Source organism: Callorhinus ursinus, unplaced genomic scaffold (genome assembly GCF_003265705.2).
Source record: "Callorhinus ursinus isolate GAN/ISIS: 27379988/994484 unplaced genomic scaffold, GSC_fseal_2.0 scaffold9, whole genome shotgun sequence".
Lineage (NCBI taxonomy): Eukaryota > Metazoa > Chordata > Mammalia > Carnivora > Otariidae > Callorhinus > Callorhinus ursinus.
Window position 1 is genome coordinate 162,942 of NW_027397071.1, and position 26,074 is coordinate 189,015.

The 26,074-nt window shown below is 42.6% G+C and overlaps 1 protein-coding gene across 8 annotated transcripts in view; it reads right to left on the reverse strand.

The window, feature by feature from the left end:
* Positions 1–26,074, reverse strand: part of PDE4DIP (phosphodiesterase 4D interacting protein) — a 215,902-nt gene that overhangs the window by 150,987 nt on the left and 38,841 nt on the right. For all 8 annotated transcript variants that reach the window (XM_073896027.1, XM_073896042.1, XM_073896041.1 and 5 more), the window contains exons 2-3: positions 10,485–10,540; positions 6,720–6,871 (exon numbers count right to left, since the gene is read on the reverse strand). In XM_073896027.1, coding sequence (XP_073752128.1) covers positions 6,720–6,871; positions 10,485–10,540 — 208 coding nt within the window. The remainder of the gene's footprint in view (positions 1–6,719; positions 6,872–10,484; positions 10,541–26,074) is intronic.

Consider the following 26,074-nt stretch of genomic DNA (forward strand, 5'->3'; position numbering starts at 1 on the left):
GCCCAACCAACACCAGCAGGCCTTGGTGTTTTGTTCACAACTGGTTCAACCCAGACAGATTATTTGCTGAGCTTCTAGGATTCAGGGGGTGACATATCAATTTATGGCCTCAATTATTCTTCTAGTTTTTCAATAATCCTTTCTCTAACCTTCTCTAGGAAAGAAGGTGATTTCAAAGGCACAAGTAAGACTTTCTCTAGGCATGAGAGCTAAGAGTTCACAGTGATACCATAAATGATCATGGCTACAACAAGAAGGCTTTGACCATAAGAAGGGATGGGTGGGGGCGCCTGGGTGGCTCAGTTGGTTAAGCAACTGTCTTCGGCTCAGGTCATGATCCTGGAGTCCCGGGATCAAGTCCCGCATCGGGCTCCCTGCTCAGCAGGGAGTCTGTTTCTCCCTCTGACCCTCCCCCTCTCATGTGCTCTCTCTCTCTCATTCTCTCTCTCAAGTAAATAAATAAAAATCTTTAAAAAATAAAAAAAATAAAAAAATAAAAGGGATGGGTGGGGGGAGACACAGCCAACTTGAACCTCAATCAACACCCTAGTGCTCCAGCCATGACAAGAAGCCTATTTGTGAACTCACTATGCTCTCTGCTGCCTCCGGGAATTTTCATGGGTGGCAGCATTAGCCTGGAATGTCATTGCTCTTCACCTCCCACTCAGCTCTGACTTGACTATCTCCAACTTGCCCTTGGGACTTGACTTAGATATTACCTAGTAAAGGAAGCCTATCTGACCCAAAGCCTGGGTGAGGGCCCCTCCCAAGTGCTTCCACAGCATATTGGGGATGCCCTCTTATTATTAGAATTATCTGTTTGACTGTCTTGCCAGTTAGAGTCAGAATTTTTCAAGAACAGGAAGGATCTCCTTATTTTTTTTCCCCCAAAATGAAAATCTTCTTACTGGTTTTTGTTGCTGTTTTAATAATCATAGAAGTACTACACCTGCTTACTCTAGTTGCTCCCTTTCTCAAAGGATGGCATCACCTAGAAGTTGCCCAAGCAAGAAGGCCTGGCCTCATCCACTCATCCAAAACATAACAAAAAAGTCTACGGCCATACCACCCTGAACGCGCCCGATCTCGTCTGATCTCGGAAGCTAAGCAGGGTCGGGCCTGGTTAGTACTTGGATGGGAGAAGAGCATTTGACTGCAAAACATAACAAAAAAGAAAGAGGTTTCCCAATCTGTACCAGGTACTACACTAATCACTATATCTACTAGTGAATGAGACAAACCCTGTCCCTGCTATCATGGAGCTCAGATTCTAAAGGAAAGACAGACCTTGAACAAAGAACTCATATTGTTAAAGGGAAAAGTGCAAGGCACTTGGAAGTTTACAAGAGTGGCAGCCTAGCTGAGATAGGAATGGAGAGATGCATTGGTGGGAGGTCATCTTCGGGCTTCTTCTCCCTTCCTGGCTCTGCATCCAATCAACAGCGTAGCCCTGTCCCTTCTGCTTCTGAACTCTCCTTCTCTCTTTCATCTGTCCCTCTCTCCCACTCCTACACTGTCAGCACCACCAGGCATTGCCCAGAATCCTGCCACAGCCTCCTGACTGCCCTCTCTGCCTTAGACTTCCCTCCTCCAACCCAGAGTCTGTGCAGAAGCCAAAGGGAATTTCCTAAAAGGAAAATCTGATCATGTCACCTCCCTGTTCACAAACTTCTGGCAGTTCCCCACTGAGCTCCGTTAACATTTAAAAGCCTTTACACAATTTGCAAGGCCCTGCCTCCTGGCTTCTCTCAGTCTTTCCCCAGTCTTTAAAATTATTTATTATCTGTCAGAGAGAGAGAGAGAGAGAGAGAGAGAGACAGAGACTGCGCACAAGCAGGGGGAGCAGCAGACAGAGGGAGAAGCAGACTCCCCACTGAGCAGGGAGCCTGATAAGGGACAGATCCAAGGACCCTGGAATCATGACCTGAGCCAAAGGCAGATGCTTAACTGACTAAGCCACCCCCCCCCTTTTCTTTTAATTATTTATTGTCAGAGAGAGTGTCTTCCTCCATTCTTGAGACTTCTCTGCACTCCTTACACCCACTTACGAAGGTATATTAACTTAGTGAGGTTTTTGCTCAGCTGAATCAGGGCACCTGGCTGGCTCAGTCAGTAGAACATGTGTCTCTTGACCTCAGTGTGAGTTAAAGCCCCACATTGGGTGTAGAGATTACTTAAAAATAAAATCTTTAAAAAACAAAAGAAAGGGCGCCAGGGTCCCTCTCCCTCTGCCTGCCACTCCCTCTGATTGTGCTCTGTCCAATAAATAAATAATTCTTAAAAAAGAAAAGGAGGGGCACCTGGGTGGCTTAGTTGATAAAGCCTCCAACTCTTGATTTCGGCTCAGGGTCATGAGATGGAGCCCTGCACGGGGCTCCATGCTGGGCATGGAGACTGCTCAAGATTCTCTCTCTCTCCCTTTCCCTCCCATCCTCCCCCCTCCAGTTCAAGGGCTTGGGCATTGGCGCGCTCTCTCTTTCTCAAATAAATAAATAAATAATGAAAAAGAAAAAATATTCTGTGCTTATGATCGCTCAAATTTTAGATTTGCCCCTGCATTTACTTGTTCACCTAACAACTTTTTGAATGTCTCCGGATGCCAGTGAAAACAAAATCAATATGCCTGGGGCACTGTGGTTTGGTGAGCATAGATGTCGTTTTTTCTTTTCTTCTCTTTTCTTTTCTTTTTGATGAGAGCGCACTTCTGGGAGCATTCCTTTCCCAAGGCCATAAGGACAGAGAAACACTGCAGAGACTCTGGGAATGGCCGGACTTGAAGGCAGCAGTGACGAGGCCCAGATTCACCTCATCTAGAATAGGAACCCCAGACTGTGATAACTCAGATCTCCATAAAGGTAGAAAAAAAACCCTTTTAGGGCTTTTTTCCCCCCTCCCTCCCCACAGACTTCAAGATCCAAGGGGAAAAATTTTCCAGCATGGGTGGGGCCTCAACAGGCTGAATCACTGTGGTTGGTTTGAGACTGCCCGAGAAAGCTGGCTACAAACTATCATTAGGCAAACATTGTAGCTGGTTTTGCTAAACTTCTCGTGTTAAAGACATTACTGGAAAATGGGTAAACAGGAGAGGGCAGTGGAGGCCCTCTCTAGAACTTACAGCCACAGACCTCCACCCCTTAGGGATTTTGTGTAAGGTCTGCCATTTTGATTCTATCTATAAAACCAAACTGTAAACATTCCATCAATGTAACCTCTCCTCTGAATGGTCCTTTCATTTCCCAAGAACCCTGAGAATCACTGGAGGCGTCCTGGCTGCCACTTTGTGCCTGCACAGCTTGACACAAGTTATCTGAGGCTTGGTCTCCTCACAGGCCTAATGGATATAACAATACCTATCTCATCAGTTAGGAAAATGAACTGAAAAACAGCTAAAATAAAATATGTTAAGCATCTAAAAAGGTGCCTGGTATATAATAAACACTGGATAAATATTATTTATTATTATCAGCTACTATTATGATCTTAATAAGTCCAGTCAGATATTAGAAAAGGTCTTTTACTTTACATTTATAATTTTATCATCCCAGTTTAGGTGAAAAATTGTCTTCTTTTAAACTCTTCATTAAAAACAAGCATACTTGCGCGCCTGGGTGGCTCAGTTGGTTAAACGACTGCCTTCAGCTCAGGTCATGATCCTGGAGTCTCGGGATCGAGTCCCACATCGGGCTCCCTGCTCGGCGGGGAGTCTGCTTCTGCCTCTGACACTCTTCCCTCTCGTGCTCTCTCTCTCTCATTCTCTCTCTCTCAAATAAATAAATAAAATCTTTAAAAAAAAACAAGCACACTTTTCTTGACTCTTCAGTTTCCTATCCTAACCAATCAATTAATACATCAATATCCTTCTTAGAACTATGCAATTTACTGTGAATACACCCAGTGACTACTGAGTGGAGGCTGGGGGAAACACAAATTCACTAGAATTGGCTGGAGGAAAATAAGGCAGGGGAAATCCAAATCTAAATCTCACAAGTTTAGTTTAGGTGATGAGCATTTACTGAGCACTTACTACATACTGGCATTACACTAAATGCTAGAAAGTAGAAAAGCATGAACAAGAGGTGTTTTCTGCCCTTGAGGAGCTTATAGTCAGGGTCATATTTTGAGACGGAGAATCAGGGAAGGCACCCCCCCCCCCCCCCCAAAAAAAGGAAATGGTACTTGAGCTGAAACTTGAGGGATGAGTAGGCTGGCAGGTAGGGAATAGGACAGAAAGGGTATTCTAGGCAGAGAGGACCACCAGAACAAAAACTCAGAAGGATGAAACAGCTCCAACTTGTGAGCAGGTCAGAATTAATGGAGCAAAAAGCATGTGATGGAAACTATTGGGAAACAAAGATTTACAGTCTACTTAGAGAAGACAGGGCCACACTCTGCTCAGCTAAGTAGGAGGCATTAATTGTTCCAGCCCCGACACCACCATACTTTTACCAGGGGAGCCCCCCAGCCTAGAAAGGACTCTCTTTTAGGTCACAAAAATAAGGACTTTTTTAGGCCCACATTAGGGGACATTGGATTAGTTCCTTTGCTCCTCTTTGTGCCTTTATTTCCTCACTTGTAAATTGGGATGGTAGTTCTGTTTCTTCACAGGGTCATCGTTGGCATTACGTGAGATAGTCACGCGCACACCTGGAGCAGCCCCTGGCACATAGAAGGTGCCTGGCGTTTGCTGGCTTGTTTCATCCGCGGACTGCTCTGGTCTCACTCATCCCAGATACGGCGGGGGCGGGGCGGGGCGGGGGCTACGACCCATGAGAAAGCACATGGCAAGGAGTCTGTGAAAATCAGTCTGGGGCGCCCAGGTGGCTCAGTTGTTAGGCGTCTGCCTTCGGCTCAGGTCGTGATCCCAGGGTCCCGGGATCGAGCCCCACATCGGGCTCCCTGCTCCGCGGGGAAGCCTGCTTCTCCCTCTCCCACTCCCCCTGCTCGTGTTCCCTCTCTCGCTGTGTCTCTCTCTGTCAAATAAATAAATAAAAAGAAAGAAAGAGAGAAAAATAAAATCATTCTGACCCAACAGCCTGTCAGGGTTTATGATCATGGTGCATAAAGTCTATGACACGGTTTCTATGAGCCCTGACAACCACCTTTCTGACAAAGAAGTGTGTGGTCGCCTCATTGTTATTTATTTATTACTTGACACACAGCGGGGAGAGATGTGAAATATCCCTCGCTGGCCTTTTCTCTGTGTCCTCTCTTGGTTGCTGAGAGTGGTTCCCGGCCCTGAGAAGTGAGGACCATGCCGCCATCTTAGACCAGGCGGCAGAGAGGAAGGACTTGGAAGGCTGCACCTGGGAAGTCAGCGGACCTCTGCTTGGGGCCCAGCTCAGTTCATTTCCCTCTGCCCAGCCCCCCCCGCCCCGCCCCCTCTGGCCACTCGTTCCATCAGCGGAGGTGACGCCCTCACTTCTCTGTTACAAATCACCTCTGGACCAAAAGGAACACATCTGCAGACTCTGAAGAGAGCACCCTGCACCACGTTGAGGAGCACTGCGGCTTTGCTCGCCCGTTCTGCACAGCAGCAGATGCAAAAGGTGAAAAAAAAGAGGAGGGATTGTTAGCACCTCTCTTCCCACCACCAGCACCATACAGCTGTTCAGAGCTTTAGTCTTCAAAACCACTTAATACTCCTGCAAGCTCTCTGTCTTAAAAACAAATAAACAAACAAAAAAACCCCACAACAGTATCCATGACAACTCTGAGAAAAAAAAAAAACCCAACCCCAAAAATAGCACCCTTTTTTGAACGTGGAATTTCATTATTTTATGTCAAAGGTATCAATCCCAAGAATGAAAGGAAGCCACATATCTGAGGGCCTATTTACACAGTCCTCAGTCCACACAGTCTGTGGGCAACCCCCAGGGGGCACCAAAGAGCTATTTCTTTTTTTAGCACACGGGGATGTAAGAAATCCCAGTAGACAGGTTCTATTGTACAGACTTCCTGGGATCAATCCAGGGCACAGGGAGGTGGGGACTTGTACATTATCAGTAATTTGGCTCTTGGCCAAATCTAAGGATAAACGTATCAAGACAGAGTACTTCAAGGGTTCAGTCAGAAGTTTCAAGCAACAATGCCAGATTCTTTTTGAGAAGCAAATGGTTGTGGCCGAGGCCACCTTATACTGCAGACAGTATCCAGGTATCTAGAGTGGTTCAAGCCAGGCACTGAGAAAATAAAGACAGCTGACTGGACTAGGTCTCCTGGGCCCACTATGGTCCAGTTACAGATTTTCAGGGTGCCATTTAAACTTCTTTATTTGGGCACCTGGGTGGCTTAGGTTGGTTAAGGGTCCAACTCTTTTTTTTTTAGTATTTATTTATTTATTTATTTGTCAGAGAGAGAGAGAGAGCATGCACACAAGCAGGGGGACCGGCAGGCAGAGGGAGAAGCAGGCAAGGAGCCTGTTGCAGGACTCGATCCTGGGACCTTGGGATCACAACAAAACTTCCTAATTTATTCAAGAAGTAAAGCAGGGGTAAAAATGGAAAGACACAATCATTGGTACAGGCAATTGTCCATGAACCAGAGTGCTCAGCGCATATATTTATTGGGACACATATACTCTTTAATATACTCTTAAAAGAGACATCATTACGGCAAGAATGCCCACAAACTAAGCCATGGGTCATATTTTTCTGAGACATCACTATCCCTTGGTGCTCCTTCTAATCAGGATAACACGATTTTCCAACCACATGACTTACCTTCTCAAAGTCTCGAAGAGCCTGGGTCTGCACCTGAGGGGCTTTTTCAAATGCTCTCAAGGAAGGCGTCTGTCCAAAGAGGGTCTTTTCACCACTTCTCCAGATCTGTGATTGCACTGGAGGGCCTCGATCTTTAGTGTCACTAAGAAAAGCTGCGAGTAAAACAGAACGACAAAAACATTTTATATAACAGTAGCACTATGATCATTCTAACTGGCACATTCCAGCAGAATTTGGTTTCTACAAAATACAAACTATTCTGGGCCACATGGAAACAGTTCACATAAAGTAGCCTGTGGTTGATCATATTAATAATGGTCCCCAGTGGGGCGCCTGGGTGGCTCAGATGGTTAAGCAACTGCCTTCGGCTCAGGTCATGATCCCAGGGCCCTGGGATGGAGCCCCACATCAGGCTCCCTGCTGAGGGAGCCTGTTTCTCCCTCTGCCTGCCACTCCCCCTGCTTGTGCGCACGCTCTCTCTGTCAAATAAATAAAATCTTTAGGGGCGCCTGGGTGGCTCAGTCGTTAAGCGTCTGCCTTCGGCTCAGGTCTTGATCCCAGGGCCCTGGGATCGAGCCCCACATCGGGCTCCCTGCTCGGCGGGAAGCCTGCTTCTCCCTCTCCCACTCCCCCTGCTTGTGTTCCCTCTCTGTCAAATGAATAAATAAAATCTTTAAAAAATAATAATAATAAAAATAAATAAATAAATAAATAAATAAAATCTTTAAAAAAAAATAGTGGTCCCCAGGGAAACGCACTGGTTTATGTCTGTGCCCCTTTGTGATACGATGCTCCTGCTACTTCATCAGGAAGTGGAGTCTCTTTCTCTAGCCTTTGGAGACATCAGATTGAGGTGGGCTTAGGGTTGTAGAGACAAATAGAAGATGTAGAAAAATACATCTTTTCTTGGTTGACAGAAGGAATCAATGACCCTTTCTTACTGAGCATTTTTTTTTAAATCTGAAAGAATGACAGCCATTACAATCCACTGAGCTCCACAGACAGCATCAGTATAAGTAAGAGCAAAAGGGGCTCTGGGTCACTCTGTGCCTCACTGAGGAAAAATTAACTCGACATATGCTTATGAACAAAGGAGCTAAGAGGCAAAATGTCATCCTATGCTTTTTCCATCCTTTCTTTTTCTCTTTCCTTCCTTCCTTCCTTGTACATTCTGGTCTCCTCTGTCAAAATCAATTGACCATATATGCACGGGCACCAAAAGCAAAGGCACCAAGAACAAAAATAAACAAGTGGGGCTACATCAAACTAAAAAGCTTCTGCTCACAAAGCAAAGCATTAAGAATGAAAAGGCAAGTCATGGGATGGGAGCAAATATCCCTCCCTCCCTCCTTCCTTTTCTTTCTGCAAACTTTCCAGAATGAGCACAAGAAGAAGTCTCCAGATACTGCAATCAATTCAGACTTTTGTCTCTGCTAAGAAAAGAAAGAAAAAGAGGAGGAAGACAAAAAGGATCAGGAAGATGATGGTAAGGGGAAAAATGCAGAAGATAAAATATGATGAAGAAGAAAATAGTCGGGCACCTGGGTGGCTCAGTCGTTGGGCGTCTGCCTTGGGCTCAGGTCATGATCCCGGGGTCCTGGGATCCAGCCCCGCATTGGGCTCCCTGCTCAGCGGGAAGCCTGCTTCTCCCTCTCCCACTCCCCCTGCTTGTGTTCCCTCTCTCGCTATCTCTCTCTCTGTCAAATAAATAAATAAATAAAATCTTTAAAAAAAAAATAGTCATGAGAAATAGGATGATTCCAATGTAGCATTTATTTTTCTTGTCTAAAAGTATTTAACTCCCCATTACACCACTGGTTTTAAAGAAAAAAATGTTGAAATGTAAGGCCATATGATTTGTTTTTAAACTGCACACTGTACACGGTCTTCATTTGTGTAAAATTAACACAGTATCAGGTGTGTCTTTTGATAGCCCTGTCCTTAATGGTATTTCCAAAAGCCACGAACCTTGCCTGGTAGAAGATAGGGGTTTAAATTAGAACAGAAATTTAAAGCAGGTTTTATTGGTGCACAGCACAAATTCGTTATGGATAGAGGTGGTATTTTTTCCATATTCAGTTGTCTTTCATTCAGCTTGTACAAAAGAATTGTTGTTCTGTTAATTGTATGCTACTCCGGGCGCCTGGGTGGCTCAGTCCGTTAAGCGACTGCCTTCGGCTCAGGTCATGATCCTGGAGTCCCTGGATCGAGTCCCGCATCAGGCTCCCGGCTCATCGGGGAGTCTGCTTCTCCCTCTGACCCTCCCCCCTCTCACGTGCTCTCTCGCTCTCATTGTCTCTCTTTCTCAAATAAATAAATAAAAAAAAATCTTAAAAAAAATTGTAATTGTATGCTACTCTGTGATTGCAAATTAATAATAATTATAGTAATGTTGCACCTGTTCTGTTGATATTCTGATTACTTCTAAGTAAACGTAAATGCTTTACTAAAGAGAAATTGGAAAGAATTATTTCTCCCACATTTAGGTGAAATTAAATAGGCTATTGAATGGAAGGCGATTTGATGAAACAGAACGATACATTATAGTTAGATTAGTGAGATGCGATAGAAGGAGACGAGCCTTTGAAGCTTGGATATGAATCCTGACGACTTGCAAATTGTGGGAATTTAGGCAAATCTCTCTTTTTAAAAGATTTTATTTATTTATTTGAGAGAGAGACAGAGATAGTGAGAGAGCACAAGTAGGGAGGAGAGGGAGAAAGAAGCAGACTCCCCGCTGAGCAGGGGATGGGGGGGGTCTCAATCCCAGGACCCCGGGATCATGACCTGAGCTGAAGGCAGAGGCTTTAACGGACTGCGCCACCCAGGCGCCCCCAAGGCAAATATCTTAATTTGGCTGAGCCTCATTGCCTCAGTAAAAATGGGAATAACAATACTTACCTCACAGATCTTCTATATGAATTAAAGGAAATAAAAAATGAAAGTACTCAACCTAATATCTTGCCTGTAGTAGGTATCATCCCTACCCTTCCATTTTTGCCCTAGCCCTTTGATCTTTACCTCAGAATGGAGGATCTTGATGTTCAAAGTAAGTATGGCAGACCCTTGGAATTTGTAGACTTAACATACACAGTTACAAATGCTAATTTTAAGTGACTCTGAAATCCCTAACACATTCAAATTAAAACCTTTTTCCATGTTGTGCACATGAACCATCTGTGCTTCAAGGCTGGTATGAAAAAGGCAAATCACTTAGCAAAGTAAGTAGAACCGTTACGTGATTAAAAGTTTTTGTGAAAAATGCTCCCCAAAAGAGAACTATCTTCACTTTGGTTTCATAATTCAGGTAGCTCCCAGGCTAATGTTAGTTCAGTAATGATATGATATTATTATAAATACATTAATAATAATAATAATATTCACTGGGTGCTTATTCCTCGATAAACTCTGTACTAAGAGCTTCTCTCACTTAATCTCACTTATGAGGCTGACACTACTATTGTACCCATTTTAATGGTATATGAGTAGAGATTTCGTTTGGCAAAATCTATCTTAATCTTTTTACAAGTGCCTTAAACCTTGCAATTACAGAATCGTTAAAAGCACGAAGAGTTCACATAAGTATTTCAATTATGATTTACTGCACTGTGCTGGGAAGGTGGGAAATTATATGCTACAGTGGTATGTGCAGGTCTGGAAATTAGAGAATATTGCCATAATGACTTTAAAGGGGCCATAATTTATGGGAATTATAATCAGCAAGCACTCAAGAATTTATCAAGGTAAGGCCCACGGCCTCCTTACCTGCTGCATGACTTGTTCTAGGTACCATCTCCCCTTCATCCTCTGCAAAATAATCTCTGTGGAAAGAAAATATATTGTTAATTAATGAGATACCACCCCACATGGTCCCCCCATCTCTGGGTCAGTAAGACACCTATGTTCTGTTTTCTTTTATTTCTCCACAAGTATCCATTAAGCTCCTACTATATATCAAGGGCAGTGTTAAGTGTTGGAGATACAAAGACAAATGCCACAGGAAGGGTTCCCATCCTCAATAAGTACCTGTAAAGATAGCCACTGAACAAACAATTCCATCATGAGGGAACAGCAAAGACCCCACGTCGGGGAGGAAGTCAATCTGTTAGAAGAACAGAGAAAACCAGTGTTGCCACCCGACCATGCAGGACCTTGTGTGATGGGGTAAGGAGATTGAGTTTTATGTGAAGGGCAGTGGGAAACCACGGAAGGATTTTAAATGAGGGAGTGAATGGTAAATGACCAGATTTAGATTTTAAATAGACGATTCTGGCTGCTGAATGAGGCAGTGTGGAGGGAATACAAATGGATGGGAAAAGCAAGAAGAAGTTGTGATGGTTTTGACTAAGAGAAAGTCAGTGGAGATGGAGATAAGCAAAAAAAGCTCAAGATACGTGTAGGAAGTAGAGCTGACTCAGAAAACTTGGAAACTTGGAAACCAGGGGCGCCTGGGTGGCTCAGTTGGTTAGGCAACTGCCTTCGGCTGAGGTCATCATCCTGGAGTCCCGGATCAGGCTCCCTGCTCAGTAGGAAGTCTGCTTCTCCCTCTGACCCTCCCCCCTCTCATGCTCTCTCTCTCTCTCTATCTCATTCTCTCTCAAATAAATAAATAAAATCTTTAAAAAAAAAAGAAAACTTGGAAACCAGATAAAGTCTATTAAAGGTAATGTTAAAAATACCACGGCTCGGTAGCAAGAGGTATGTTTGTCTAGCACAGTGAAAGTCACCATCCGTAGCAAAGAAAGGAAAAATTTTTTCAAAACGTACTCAACAAATACTTGTCAAGCACCTACTATGTTTTTAGGCACTATTTTAAGCACCATGAATATAGCAGTGAATAGAACAGATGGAAATGCCTGCACTTGTGGAACTTACAGAAAGGGGAAACAAATAAGTAAACTGTGTAGAGTAATTGTGGACAAGTACTATAAAACATTGAAGTAGGGAATGGGGAGAGGGAGTGCTGGAGGTACAGGGAAGAGGAAGGGGTTGCAGTTTTCAGTAGGCAATGTTTCTCTGAGAAGCAAGAGAGTAGGCATTGGGGAAAGAGTCTTCTAAGCAGAGAACATCAAATACAAAGGCTCACAGGAGGGAGCACGCCAGAGTGTTTGGGAGCAGAAAGGAGGCCAGTATGGCTGGGCAGAGAGAGTGAGCACATAGTGAGGAAGTAGTAGGAGGTAAGGTCAAGGAAGTAATGGGAAGGCTGTGCAGGGGTCAGAGCGTATAAGGCCTTTCAGGCCGTTGAGAAGAATTTAGCCACTAGAATCTTGTGAGTCAAAAAGAGAGCTGAACTGAGTGATGAATGCTTTAAAAGGGCTGGCTACTGTTTTGACAACGGACTGGGTGGGGAAGGCAGAAACAGAGCCGATTGCAATAATCCTACAGAGAGATCCTTTCAACATTTAGTTTATTCCTTAGACTCTTGGGTACACCCAGTTAGTCATTCCAAAAAGAACTCTGTAGCCAGAGATTTAGAGGGCTTCTCTTTTTAAAAGCCAGAACACATTCACAGGCAGGCGGAAGAGAGACTCGCATTTGTTTAGAAATTGTTGTTCTTCCTTCTGGGCCTCAGGGCTGGATGCTGGCATGAATCTTCACTTTGTTAAGTTCCAGATGGACATCAAAGTACCAGACAAGTCACATTGGACTACACACACCACCTGGTGGCTTTTTATTATTCAAAAGCAGATCACCAGCTTGTGGTTCTTCCAGGTCATCTGCCTCTTTCCCTTCTCTACTTCCCATTAAAAATGTTCCCTGAGAGTAGAACAATTAAAGAGATGATGGTACCGCTTACAAATCCCCCTCCGTTGAGCTAAAGTAGGGGAAGGATGTTGAAGCCATCAGCCAGAGCAATGTGTTGAAAGATTTGTGGGGAGAAAACTTACACTTAGCCGCTGCTATTCAGCCACTGAATGGATTCTTTTTTACTCAGCCTGCAGACTTAGGTAAGTAACTGTGCATCTGCCATCAGCAACATGGTCACTCCCTAGGCCAAATTCAGCCTAGCCAGCATGTTTTCATTTGGTCGGCACAAGGATGACCTACTTCTAACTTCTCTTAGAAAATGAATGGGGTTGGGCGCCTGGGTGGCTCAGCTGGTTAAGCGACTGCCTTCGGCCCAGGTCATGATCCTGGAGTCCCGGGATCGAGTCCCGCATCGGGCTCCCTGCTCAGCGGGGAGTCTGCTTCTCCCTCTGACCCTCCCCCCTCTCGTGCTCTCTATCTCTCATTCTCTCTCTCTCAAACAAATAAATAAAATCTTAAAAAAAAAAAAAAAGAAAGAAAGTGAATGGGTCTAGCAACACTGGGCCTGCCTTCCCACCTAAGGGGATAACCTGCTGCCTTTCAACAGAACAAACACAGGATCTCCAGTTTGTCACAGTCCTTATCTTACCTTCGTAGCCCCAGCTCGCACACTCACTTGTGATACCCGCCTGGCTCCATGTAGGTCTCTGAGACTGTCACCATGGTATAGATCAAGTGCAGACAGAATTTCATTTCTGCTTTAACGCACAGTCTTGGGAATGGATAAGGAATATGTGGTATATATACACAAAGGAATATTAGGCAACCATAAAAGGATGAGATCATGCCATTTGAGACAACAGAGATGGACCTAGAGGATATTCTGTTAAGTGAAATAAGACAGACTGAGAAAGACAAATACCATGCGATTTCAGTCCTATGTGCAATTAAAAAAAAAAAAAACCCAAATGAATAGAGAAACAAAATGCAGAATCAAACCTATAAATACAGAGAAAAAACTGATGGTTGTCAGGGGGGAGGAGATGGGAAAAATGGGTGAAAAGGAGTGGCCGACACAGGCTTCCCGCTATAGAATGAATAGGTCAGGAGGAGAAAAGGTCCAGCACAGGGAACATAGTCAATGATATTATAGTAGTGATGTCTGGTGACAGAAAGTAGCTACACTTGTGATGAACATAGAATAATGACAGTACCTAAACTTGTGGAATCACTGTTGTATACCTGAAACTAATGTAACATTGTGTGTCAACCACACTCAGGTAAAAGGAAAAAAACTCAGTCTTGAGTAACCTGATTGCTTCAGCATGCAGTTCACGAATCTATGATGATAAACTACTAAAATTGGTTTATAAATCACTTTTACCTCTTGGGCTTCAGTTTCCTCAAATATTTGTAAAAGAAATACACAGATTTTTCTAAGGTTCCTCGCAGTAATTATGCAATTCTATTCCAAGAGACGCTTAACTATAAAACTCATTTTAACAATTTCCAAGGATCTGGGGAACTTTCCAGACATGATCTCAATCAATCCTCTTTGCTCTGAAGATTCCACATTATAGATCAGGAGCAGGTTACAACAACGCAGAGCATACAGGCCCCATGAGATACTTGATCTTCTCCAGTCCACCCACACTCACTCTGAGCTAGCTGTCTGCCCATTGTGAATCAGTAAGTGGAAGGATAGAGAGGTCACTTTGGATGGGTACTGAGTTAATGGACGTACTTACAGTCTCAGGAGATTTTTAAAAATCACTTTAACTCTATTAACAGCTCAAGTTCCCTCCCTTATTGCCCAAGAGTGGGGCTCATCATCTGTTCCAAAAGGTTGGGAAGGAATCTGATGCTCCCCCAGGGAAGGGGCTCATAGTGAAGAAACACAGGGTATATATGTCCAGGGGATTGCAATTTGTGACAACATCTGATAAACCAAAGTGCAAAGAGAATTGACGTATACTAGAGACAGACTCCAAGCTAGCTAGGCCCTACACACACGCGCACACGGCTTTGTGAAGCAGTAATATAGGATGGTAAATTCTAAATTTTGCCAAGCCACTCTCTTGCTTAATTTGAAGAACCAAGCATTTTCCAAGTACAACCCACCCACAAGCTGTTCGCCCATTTATTGCTGCATGGTATGTTGCCCATGCTCTCTTGATTTGCTGATAAATAGCTAAGAAGATATTGGACTCAAACAACACATCAACATTTAATATCCCATATTACTAGCTTTTCCTACAGTTTTCCAGGGTGATTAGGTTGAGACTAATCAGAAAATAATTGACTTTCCCAAAGCCATCTGCTACACTCTGCTACTCTGTTGCTGTCAAACTGTGCTCTGATGATTTTTTTTTCCAGTAATTTCCCAACTATAGCAGTTTCAATTATGTCAGGAATATCCAAGCACTCAATTTTGCTTTGCTCGAAAATGGCCACACTGACATGGCTCCTTTCCAAAATGTAAGCAGCAGAGTGGTGCCACTTGTCTATTCTCTCCTAACATTGTGAGGACGGGGTAGAAACGTGGGTCCTCCTTTCTTACCAAAGGGCAACACTACGATGGAGCCTTCAGAGAGAGAGTTTCTATAGTGCAGCCATTGGCCCTCCTTTGCAAACTGCACATTTGGTATTATTGCCTTGTATTTTGGTCTGTTTAATTTGTGGACTGAGAAGAGCAATGGATCATGTTATCCGACTATATTATTCACGAGCAATGGCAAAATGGCAACCACACAACTTTACATTACAAAGCAGGTTGTGAGACAAATCTTTAAACAGTATGAGATGGTGGTATCCCAGGACCAAAGTCACCCCCCAAACCATGTCTGAGGAGCTGATGTCTGCCTAGTCCCCAGTACTTTCTTTTCCTTGGTTTCACTTATTAAAATTTTTAACCACGGGGTATTTCTTCCCTGATGAGAGTGCAAACTCCCAAAGGGACGGTTATTTTCAGGTCCTCTCCCCAGGGCAGTCACGTCCACTTAGGTTGTTGGAGCGCCACACAGTTTAGGCCCCTCCTTCATCACTTACCACCACTCTTGCTTAAGATCTGTAAGCCTGTGGACAAAGGCCATCTCTTGGAGGCATTTTTCTATCTTTCAGACTTATTTTTATAGAGTTTTTTGGGTCATAAACAAAAACTCAGAAGGGTAAAAAACAATCTGCTATAGCAGTACTTAGAGCAAAAACCTGGGCCATGATTGACGTTCTTAGGTTTTTTTCCATTCCTTTTCATAAACATTTATTGAGAAGTGGCTTATATGGCAAGCCCTGGAAACATAAAGATGAAAAAGAAATATACTCCATCATCAAGGTGCTCAGACTCTACTGGGGAAGGCAGATGGCATTCAAAGAGATAATTACAAGAATAATGAGATTTAAAACAGAGATTTTTTTTTTTAAGATTCTATTTATTTATTTATTTGACAGAGAAAGAGAGAGACACAGCGAGAGAGGGAACACAAGCAGGGGGAGTGGGAGAGGGAGAAGCAGGCATCCCGCCAAGCAGGGAGCCCGATGCGGGGCTCCATCCAAGGACCCTGAGATCATGACCTGAGCTGAAGGCAGACGCTTAACGACTGAGCCACCCAGGTGCCCCTAAAACAGAGATTTCAGAACATAAATGAGATAGCAATTAATTTTGTCTGCCTGAGTAAGCATAAACTGCCCCCAGGACCCACCCCCCACCCCAGGCAATGCTTTTACCTTTCCCTCTCCTCAAACCTTCCTTCCCCAAGCTCTAACCCTCAGGTAGGAGTATTAAGGGAAGTCAAGGGTGCAAACTGGTTCTTCATTTGCATTTCCCTGCTCAAACACATTAGCTTTGTGTAACTACTTAGAACCCCCAAAGATGATTTAAAATGTAAGCAAAGAAGGATCAGGACTAAGATTTGTACCATAGTAAAAATGCCTCTAGATAGGGACTAGAAGAGAATCTGCACAAGAGATAAGGATGGAGGTTTAGGATGGTAGAAAATACATGTGAATATCCACCTTTTTTCTTTTTTTACTATTTTATACTAAAAGGTTAAAAAAAATTTTTTTTTTTAACTAGGCTCCAACACCTAGCATGGAGCCCAATTCAGGGCTTGAACTCATGACCCCAAGATCAAGACCTAAGCTGAGATCAAGAGTTGGACACTTAACCGACTGAGCCACCCAAGCACCCCTAACAGTTTAATTCTTATTTTTTAAAAAAGAGAATGTATTTTGATCCGATTTACACTGCCCTTCTAATGAAGCCCTCAAAAAAAGATAAACAGTGTAAGAGATTAGGTTCAGTCTGACCTCCTCAAACAGTGGAGATTATGTGGTGTGACAAGAAGGTTGTTGAGGTTTGCTCAGCACTAGACACTGAACGAAACACACATTCCATTCTAATTCCTATATTCTTTTTTTTTTTTTAAGATTTCATTTATTTATTTGAGAAAGAGAGAGAGATAGCGAGAGAAAGCACGAGCAGGGGGTCGGTGGGGGGAGAGGGAAAAGCAGGCTCCCTGCTGAGCAGGAGCCCGATGCAGGGCTCGATCCCAGCACCCTGGGATCATGACCTGAGCTGAAGGCAGATGCTTAACTGACTGAGCCACCCAGGCGCCCCTAATTCCTATATTCTTAAAGCGCATTTGACATAAGTAACTAAAGTCTGGTCCAAAGAAATCTTTCTGATGTTCAGAGTCAATTTTTTATATTTTTTATTTGTATCCCCATTGAACACACTTGCAAATAGAAAAGGGTTGGAAGGAGAAGAACTGTGGCCTACTTTCTCTAATGTGTGTTCTGGCTTTGAGAACTTTTAAATGGTAGGGTTTCACAAGCAGTGGCAGCTTAGGAACAGAGACGTCTACAGGTGACCGTCTCTGGCCTGCCTGTGCCTGACTTCACAGTTCAACATGTTCTCTTCCAGTGGAATTCCCCTCAGCACAATCTTGCATTAAATGTCCATCATTACTGTGGACGATCACCACCACCCACCACCAATGCCGTCACCACAATTCATTAAATGCCCAATGCTTTCCAGGCAACATCTCATTCAGTCCTCACAAAATCCTGTCCAGCAGGTCCTGTATCACAGATGAGGAAACAAGGGGTCTAGGAGGATGAAGTGACTTGCCCAAGATCATACAGCTAGCTGGTGTCAAGCCTGAACTTGAAAATGGCACTTGACTACAAACCTTTACTTTTTTCCAGTATGTCTTATTTCTACCTACGCCTTTACCGGAAGCTTCCTCTGTACCTGGCTTGACTGCAGGGAAGTGACCCCTGAGAATCTGAGCGGAGAGGGAGGGTGGACAGTGATGTTGTGTCGAGATTGGATTTAGACTCAAATCCAGACACAAACTTGTTTTTTGAGATGCCAATTCATCCCGGCTGGACACAGCTCACACTTGAGTATTTGAATACTGGTATAATAGATGCCATGTGACAAATGAATTAAAATCCTAAAAGGGAAGTGGCTAGTATGAGTTTTTTTATAGGTCCTATCCTGAAAAGTGAGTCGTCCATCATTTTACACTTCCTTATCTTTACCCAAATCTCTCTAAATGTTCATGCCGTCCCTGAACCTCTTCTGTGCTAACCCTTGCCACCGTCCCTAACAGACAAAGGGAAGAAACTAAAAGGCAGAAGACGTGATGGGACAGACAATCAAAACAGGACAGGCCCATAGTGAACAAGCTCTGAGACTTCTCAGATCTTTTTTTCTCTTGCCAACAGAGAAAATGAGTGTATCGTCATGTTCCAAATGTTACCAAAGCCCACCCCCTCTCAGCACCAGAACTGCAAAAACATATTTGAATGCAAATAGGGTAGAAGGCACAGATGCAGAGCATAAATACAGAGAGATGATAATTTTTTCTCATCTCAAGACCTATCATTATAACCTCTGCAAGCTAAGATGCTTATTTGGCAAAGCCCCCTCAGAACAGAGACAGCATCACTCGCGAGTCTCCCTCTGCATGCCGCCTAAGTGCGGGCTGACTTGGCACTGATACAGCAACATCCACTTTTCTCCAGTACAGGCTGCAATTACACCCTTCACTCAACAGACTCTATTCACTGTGAGTGACCACGGCCAAATGGAACTCTGGCAGACAGTTTTCCGAAGGGCTACTAAGTCCTCAACAGCTACAGAGAAGCTACAAGCATCACTGTGCATCTGCGACAACTGATCCATGTTTTATCACCTTCTTTGCTCTTGTACTAAGTCTTCGGCCTAAAAGGAATGAACATTATATTTCTTGCTCGTATCCATCAAGGTTCAGAGAAACAAACCACTTAATGCCACAAAAAGGTAAAGGAAGTTAAAGTAATTCTTTTTCTCACTTTGCCCCATGAGGTTATCGGACGCCCAAATATCTAATAAATCTCTTCCCTACGCCCTGAATCAGCTAAGACACTGATAATTACTCTTTCAAAAGAGACGTGAAAAACAATCTGCTTCAAATTCAGTCACATCACCGGGGGATGGTATGTGGTCTCCCCACCCACTTCTCAAACTTAGCTTGTGCTTTTGACTTTTGGTCCTGGCAATGCATTCTGTAGTCCTCAATCTTATTAACAACCACTATTCACAAGGCACTGTCGTATGCCAAGGCAGTTGGCACAGTCCATCTAGGAGCCTTAGACCAAGCATCAAGAGATAGATATTTTTTCCTGTTTCTACTTACCCTTTTATTCACATAATCTTTTACTGACTATTTCCTTTCTTTATTGCATCTATTTTTAATGATTTAAAAAGAATGACATGCTCCTTCTAGAAAATTTTGGAAAGGAGAAAAATGTATACAGAAAAGTAATAAAAAAGCGCTACCACTTAAAGGCAACATTGACAAACATTTTTTCTTGAAGATTTTATTTACTTATTTGAGAGAGAGAGAGAAAGTGCACGAGCAGGGGGACAAGCAGGCAGAGGGAGAAGCAGACTCCCTGCTGAGCAAGGAGCCCAATGTGGGACTGTAGCCCAGACCCCTGGGATCATGACCTGAGCCAAAGGCAGATGCTTAACCGACTGAGCCACTCAGGCATCCCTCGACAAAGATTTTTTTTTTAAAAGATTTTATTTTATTTTATTTGACAGAGAGAGCGATAGTGAGAGCAGGAACACAAGCAGGGGGAGTGGGAGAGGGAGAAGCAGGCTTCCCGCCGAGCAGGGAGCCTGATGCGGGGCTCGATCCTAGGATCCGGGGATCATGACCTAAGCCGAAGGCAGACGCTTAACGACTGAGCCAGCCAGGCGCCCCCCTCGACAAAGATTTTTAATGTATTTCCTTTCAGTTCTTCAGTTCATATGCTTGTGAGAATTCCACAAAATAGAAATAACATTGCATGTGCAACTTTGTATCTTGATTTTATTTATATTATTGAAATCAAAGGTTTTGAAGAATGCATTTTTAGGGGAACAGTCAGGGGAGGGGAGCGGAGGAGGCACATAAGAGGAGGAGGAGGAGAATTTCTTAATGTTATAGATCTGCTAGAAATAAAAAGAATGAATCTAGAGTCTTCTTTTTCAGTATGGTTCTATAATGTACTAAAAAAAGCTTATGAAGGGAACCCTTGTGCACTGCTGGTGGGAATATAAATTGGTGTAGCCACTATGGAAGAGAGTATGGAGGTTCCTTACAAAATTAAAAATAGAGCTACTGGGGCACCTGGGTGGATCAGTCAGGTAAACATCCGCTCTTGATCTCACCTTAGGTCTTGATCTCAGGGTCATGAGTTCAGGCCCTATGTTGAGCTCCATGCTGGAGCTCTACTTTTTTTAAGCTCTACTTAAAAAAAAAAAAAAAATAGAGCCATCATATGATCTAGGATTCCCACTTCTGGGTAATTACCTGAAGACGATTTGAAGAGATATATGCACCCCTGTGTTCACTGCAGCATTATTTACAATAGCCAAGATATGGAAGCAAATTAAGTATTCATCAACAGAAGAATGAATAAAGAAGATGTGGCATATATATACAATGGATATCACTCAGCTATAAAAAAGAACAAAATCTTGCCATTCATGACAACATGGGTGGACCTAGAGGGTATTATGCTAAGGGAAATAAGTCAGACAGAGAAAGACAAATATTGTATGACTTCATTTTAAGATGAAATCAAAAAAATAAAGTAAACACACAAAACAGAAACAGACTCATATACACAGAAAATAAACTGTTGGTTACCAGAGGTAGGGAGGGGTTGAAGGTATCAGTGAAATAGATGAAGAGATTTAGGAAGTACAAAATTCCAGTTATAAAATAAGTAAGTCAGGGGGATGTAAGTTACAGCATAAGAAATAGAGTCAATAATACAATAATAATTCTGTATGGTGACAGATGGTAACTAGACTTACGATGGGGATCATTTCATAATGTATAAAAAATATTGAATTAGTATGATGTACGCCTGAAACTAACATGATGTTGTATGTCAATTTCACTTCAACCAAAGAAAATAAATTAAAAAAAAATAAAACAAAGATTATAGACTCCTAGAGGATAATAAAACTGACCGAGGGTGACCAAGGTTTGGGGAATGTTAAGGCAGTAAGAGACTCTGAAGCAGTGCTGAGAGCAATTGAAAAGGCTGCCCCTGAGAGGTCCAGGCTCAGCAGGGAGAGGGACAAAAAGCAGGTGGCGTGGAAGAGAGAGGAACTGCAGTAAGCGATAAGGTGAACTGAATATTCAGAAACAATGAGGAGATGGGGGTATTTGACCTTGTGGTCAGGAAACAAACTCAGAGTTAAGGATCCTAAGGGTGGAGACTTTGGAGGGAGGATGAGCTGCAAAGCTGGCTTGCTGAGGGTGTATGGAAGTGGATTGGAAGAAAGGAAGTGTGAGGTCCAGGCAGAATAGTAATATACACTCCTGTCTAGTGACCTTTCTACAACATCAGCCACTTGCAGGCAGGGTTTTTATATCATTCACTATCATTCAGCTAGCATTTAAAAAGTCTAGATCATAACAGGAATTTGATGCATATAACTTAAACAACAAATAAATGCAATTTGATTATATAGTGTCATCAAGCTTTGGTAACCTGCTGTATCCATTCCATAACAGGGAGACACCTACCAAACAGATGTTCATATCAGCCTTGTGGGGAATGCTCTTTAGAAAGTTCTAAAGTGAGAATCTTCTAAGTGCTAGAAACAATGTTAGATGCTGAAGATTCAGAGACAAACAACAAAAAGTTCTTTCTTCCAATAAGCTTAGAGAATGGAAAACTTCACGTAAACCGACTAGTTAGCTGCAAGCAATGACAGATAGCATGCTCTGACTACAGAAAACACCCAGAATTAGGTTCCAAAAATAATTCCAAAAGGAGGTAATACTAAAACTAATCTTTGAAGGGTAAAGCTATCCTAGTAACGGCAAGGCTATAGGTGTGTAGGTGGGAACAGCTGGTACAGGAAGGCCCACATAATAATTTTAGCTCAGGAAGAGTAAAATGACACTCTACAATCAGCTCCTTAGGTAGTCTGGCAGTAAGGCTGTTCCCATGATGCCAATAAACTGGAAATCTCTAAGTAATACACAGAAGAAGCATTGTCAGACCAACTCAGTTCCAAACTTTATATGTTGTCACTTGATACACATTAATGTAAATTTCTTCCTGCTGTAAAAACATACTGACTGAGGTTTAAGGCAGCATATAAACAATGTTGCCCATAATCCCATCACCTAATATAGCATCTATTTTATTTTTTCCTCTCCTTGCGATAGACATCCTAATATGTATGCATAATTTTTTAAAAATTGCCTTAATGATTTGATATTTCTTTTTTTGAGGGGGGAGGGCACCGGGAGAAGGAGAGAAAATTTTTTCTTAAAGATTTATTTATTTATTTTAGAGAGAGAGCATGTGCGTGGCGGGGAGGGGCAGAGGGAGAGGGAGAAATCTTCAAGCAGACTCCCCACTGAGCACGGAGCCTAATGTGGGGCTCAACCTCAGGACCCTGAGATCATGACCTGAGCTGAAATCAAGAGTTGGACGCTTAACCGACAGAGCCACCCAGGCACCCCTGTATGTGTAATTTTGATGTAATTTATATCCACTTTTACTTTCTTATTAAAATTTTATTAAAATTTTCTGTTTATTACCATTTCAGGTAATACTCCAAGATGGTAACAGATATTAAGAGCAAGAGTGAAGCATTTTACTCTGGAGAGGAGTAGAAGTTGGGATGTTGCTACTGATTCACCTAGGATACATCACTTTATGTCACTTTATGACATTTCCCCTTCTACAATATAGGGACTCGGGTCTTGAAAAAGATGGTTAAATTGAACCAAAATATCCTCTGTATTTCTATGAGTTATAGGACTCTAAACAGTAAGCAATTTGTGGCGTATATTCAACAACTAAAAATGTTTGATACAGTTATCCTACTTCTGAACATCTATCATTCAAAAATAATCCTACGGAAGATGTTTTATGTACCCAGATGTTTATCACGTATTATTTATAACAGTTAAAAACTGGAACCCTAAAGACCTCAGTGTACGGGAATGACAGAGTAAAGTAGTATATTTCCACATATTCTACATCATGAATAACAATATTCCACATTATGACATGTAAAATAAATACATTCTTCCACTGTGTTAAATGCTAGAAATTATTCGATTTTCTTTGTCAGTCAATGCTTTCTATATGTCAGTAGTTACTGCTTCTTCATACCCCTTCCATCTTGGTCATGATGAAAAGATACCAGTGGCTACTGTTCCTAGATGGCATTGGAGAAGCCAAAGAGAAAGAAGTTTCTGGAGAGTGGAAAAGCAGAAAAGGACTGGGGATAATGAGACACATTAAGGGAAAATGTATTAGAAACTATTAAAGTGCCATGAAAATACAACTTATAGTTGTGATGATGATGATGATGATGATGATGAATAGTCTACGAATAATAAAGTGCTTCAACATGAGAAAAAAAAATTCAGATCAAGTTTGTCTTGCTGACCACAGAACTCAGAAGATTTTCTAAGACTGAGGAAAACAAGTCCTCAGTATATTTGAATGTTTTAAAATAGAATTGGGTAGAGCCACCTTGGGTCATCATGAGATCTCTTTTATTCTGGACTTTCTTCTAACTTTAAACGCTATTTGGATTTTTGCCAGAGACAACTTGTGGAATGTTCCGAGCTTATTTTGGAGTTTTATTTATAAAATAGGGTCAATTTCAACAGGAGTAGTGTCCCAGGGCATCCGCTGAATGGATGGAGGCTCCACACAGTTTTGTATAAATTATCCCTAAACCATCTAGAATGGAGAGCGCACTATGATGAGAGGCACCCAGTTTATCCTTTCAGAAACAAAATGACCCCTTCCCAGTCTTCTCAATGTTTTTGAAATCCACCCTTAGCATGTAAGCTGAAAGAAGCACAGGGCAGGGGTATCCAGTCTGATCTAGCACACCGGAAATAAGGAAGCAGGGATGAAGGCACTGATCGAGATAAATTCCACAAGCCAAAATCCAAGTATAGGCCTATTTTTTTTTTACGATTTTATTTATTTATTTGACAAAGAGAGACACAGCGAGGGACACAAGCAGGGGGAGTGGGAGAAGGAGAAGCACGCCTCCCGCTGAGCAGGGATCCTAAAGCGGGACTCGATCCCAGGAGCCTGGGATCATGACCCAAACCAAAGGCTTAATGACTGAGCCACACAGGCGCCCCAGTATAGGCCTATTTAAAAGCAGATCAGAGTTTCGAAGGCAGAAATTTTTCCTTCCCCAAATGCAGGAAATTAATAGCTAGAAGTGCTGAATGTTTAAAAGGGAAATTCAAAGACCAAAGATGTTTCAGTAATAGAATTATGAGAAAGAGCATTTTCCTAATAAAAAAAAGTGCTGTACGGGGCGCCTGGGTGACTCAGTTGGTTAAGCGACTGCCTTCGGCTCAGGTCATGATCCTGGAGTCCCGGGATCGAGTCCCGCATCGGGTTCCCTGCTCAGCAGGGAGTCTGCTTCTCCCTCTGACCCTCCCCCCCTCATGCTTTCTCTCTCTAACTCATTCTCTCTCTCAAATAAATAAATAAAATCTTAAAAAAAAAGAAGTGCTGTGTGCAAAGCAGCAGCATCAGCACACTGGGCAAAGGTACTGGACTCAACCAGACCTTCATGCCCTGGGGCCTAACTGACCTCTCTGGCCTCAGCTGCCCCATCTACAAAATGGAGAGAAATGCGATTTCTGGTTGTAACTATGCATTAGTAAATGGGACTCTCTGCCAACTTACCATGAATTCAAAGAGAAATAAATGTCTCTGCTTCCTCTACAGTTAAGAAGGCGTGAATGTAGCGTTAAGCTAAGAGTTAATACGGAGCAGAATAAATGCAAATAAGCTATCAATGGGGATCATTTAAGTGCAATATAACCATGGTAAATGGGCTTCTTGTCTTACTAGAAGGCTGAACTCACTTTATGTGGGGGAGAAGAAACAAAATCAAATTTTTTGAATTTTGAGACTGAACCACTATTTTTCTTGGCTGTTACTTCCCTTCTCCAAGTTTGCATAGCCACAGCAGGCAAATACAATCAACACTTGCATTGTGTTAAATTAAATTTCAAGGTTACATAAAACAACACAAAACAGACTATTAAATTCCTTTCCTAACCCTCAATCTTATAGGTAGCCCTGAAATAGTTCAAGTTCACTTTTCCTTGAGTTATTTGTTTAGGGAAGTTGACTAAGGTTCACGTATGATTTGCCTGACTTTTACTCAGCTTTTCCACATGCTACAAACAAGAGCATTTCTGCCCCCAAAGGAGAAGAGACTTAGTAATGACTTTTCCAGCATTTCATAGTGTGGTAGGCTGGATAATGGCCCTCCAAAGAAGTCCACATTCCTATTCTCCAGAACCTGTCAGTGTGCCACTTTAGATGGCAAAAGAGACTTTCAGATGAGATTAAGGATTTTGAGATAGCGGGATTATCCCAGATTATCCAGTTGGGCCCAAAGTAATTACAAGGGTTCTTGTAAGACATACCATGGGAGAGTCAGAATTAGGAGAGGAGAGGAGACAAGGGAGCAGAGACTGGATTGTTGCCATTGCTGGAAAGGGGCCATGAATCAAGCAATGTGGACAGCCTCTAAAGCTGGAAAAGGCAAGGACTAGATTCTTCCCTAGAGCCTCCAGGAGGAACATACTCCTGCAGACATCTTCCCTTTAGCCTAGAAGACCAATTTCCAGACTTCTGACTCCCAGAAATGCAAGATAATATATTTGTGTTGTTTTCAGCCACTAAATTCGTGGCAATTTGTTTCAGCAGCAAAAAGAAACTAATACAATCTAAGGAATCTGAAATACACACTCTTCAGTGAGTTGCTAGTCCAGATAAGGAATTTGAAACACACACTCTTCTTTAGTGAGTTGCTAGTTCCAATAAGTGAGTGCTAAAAATTCAGAGCTGTAGAAGCTGTTTGCCTGACAGATATGAGACTTACAAGATGAGCAAAATTATCCTCATCATCGGGTTCCTCATCATCTCCATGAGCTTATTCCTTTGATAACTCTTACCTTATTCATGGATATGAACTTGATTAGTGACCAAGCCAGCTTTTTTATAAGGCCGGTGTATCCATAGGAAATTTGCTATTCCAG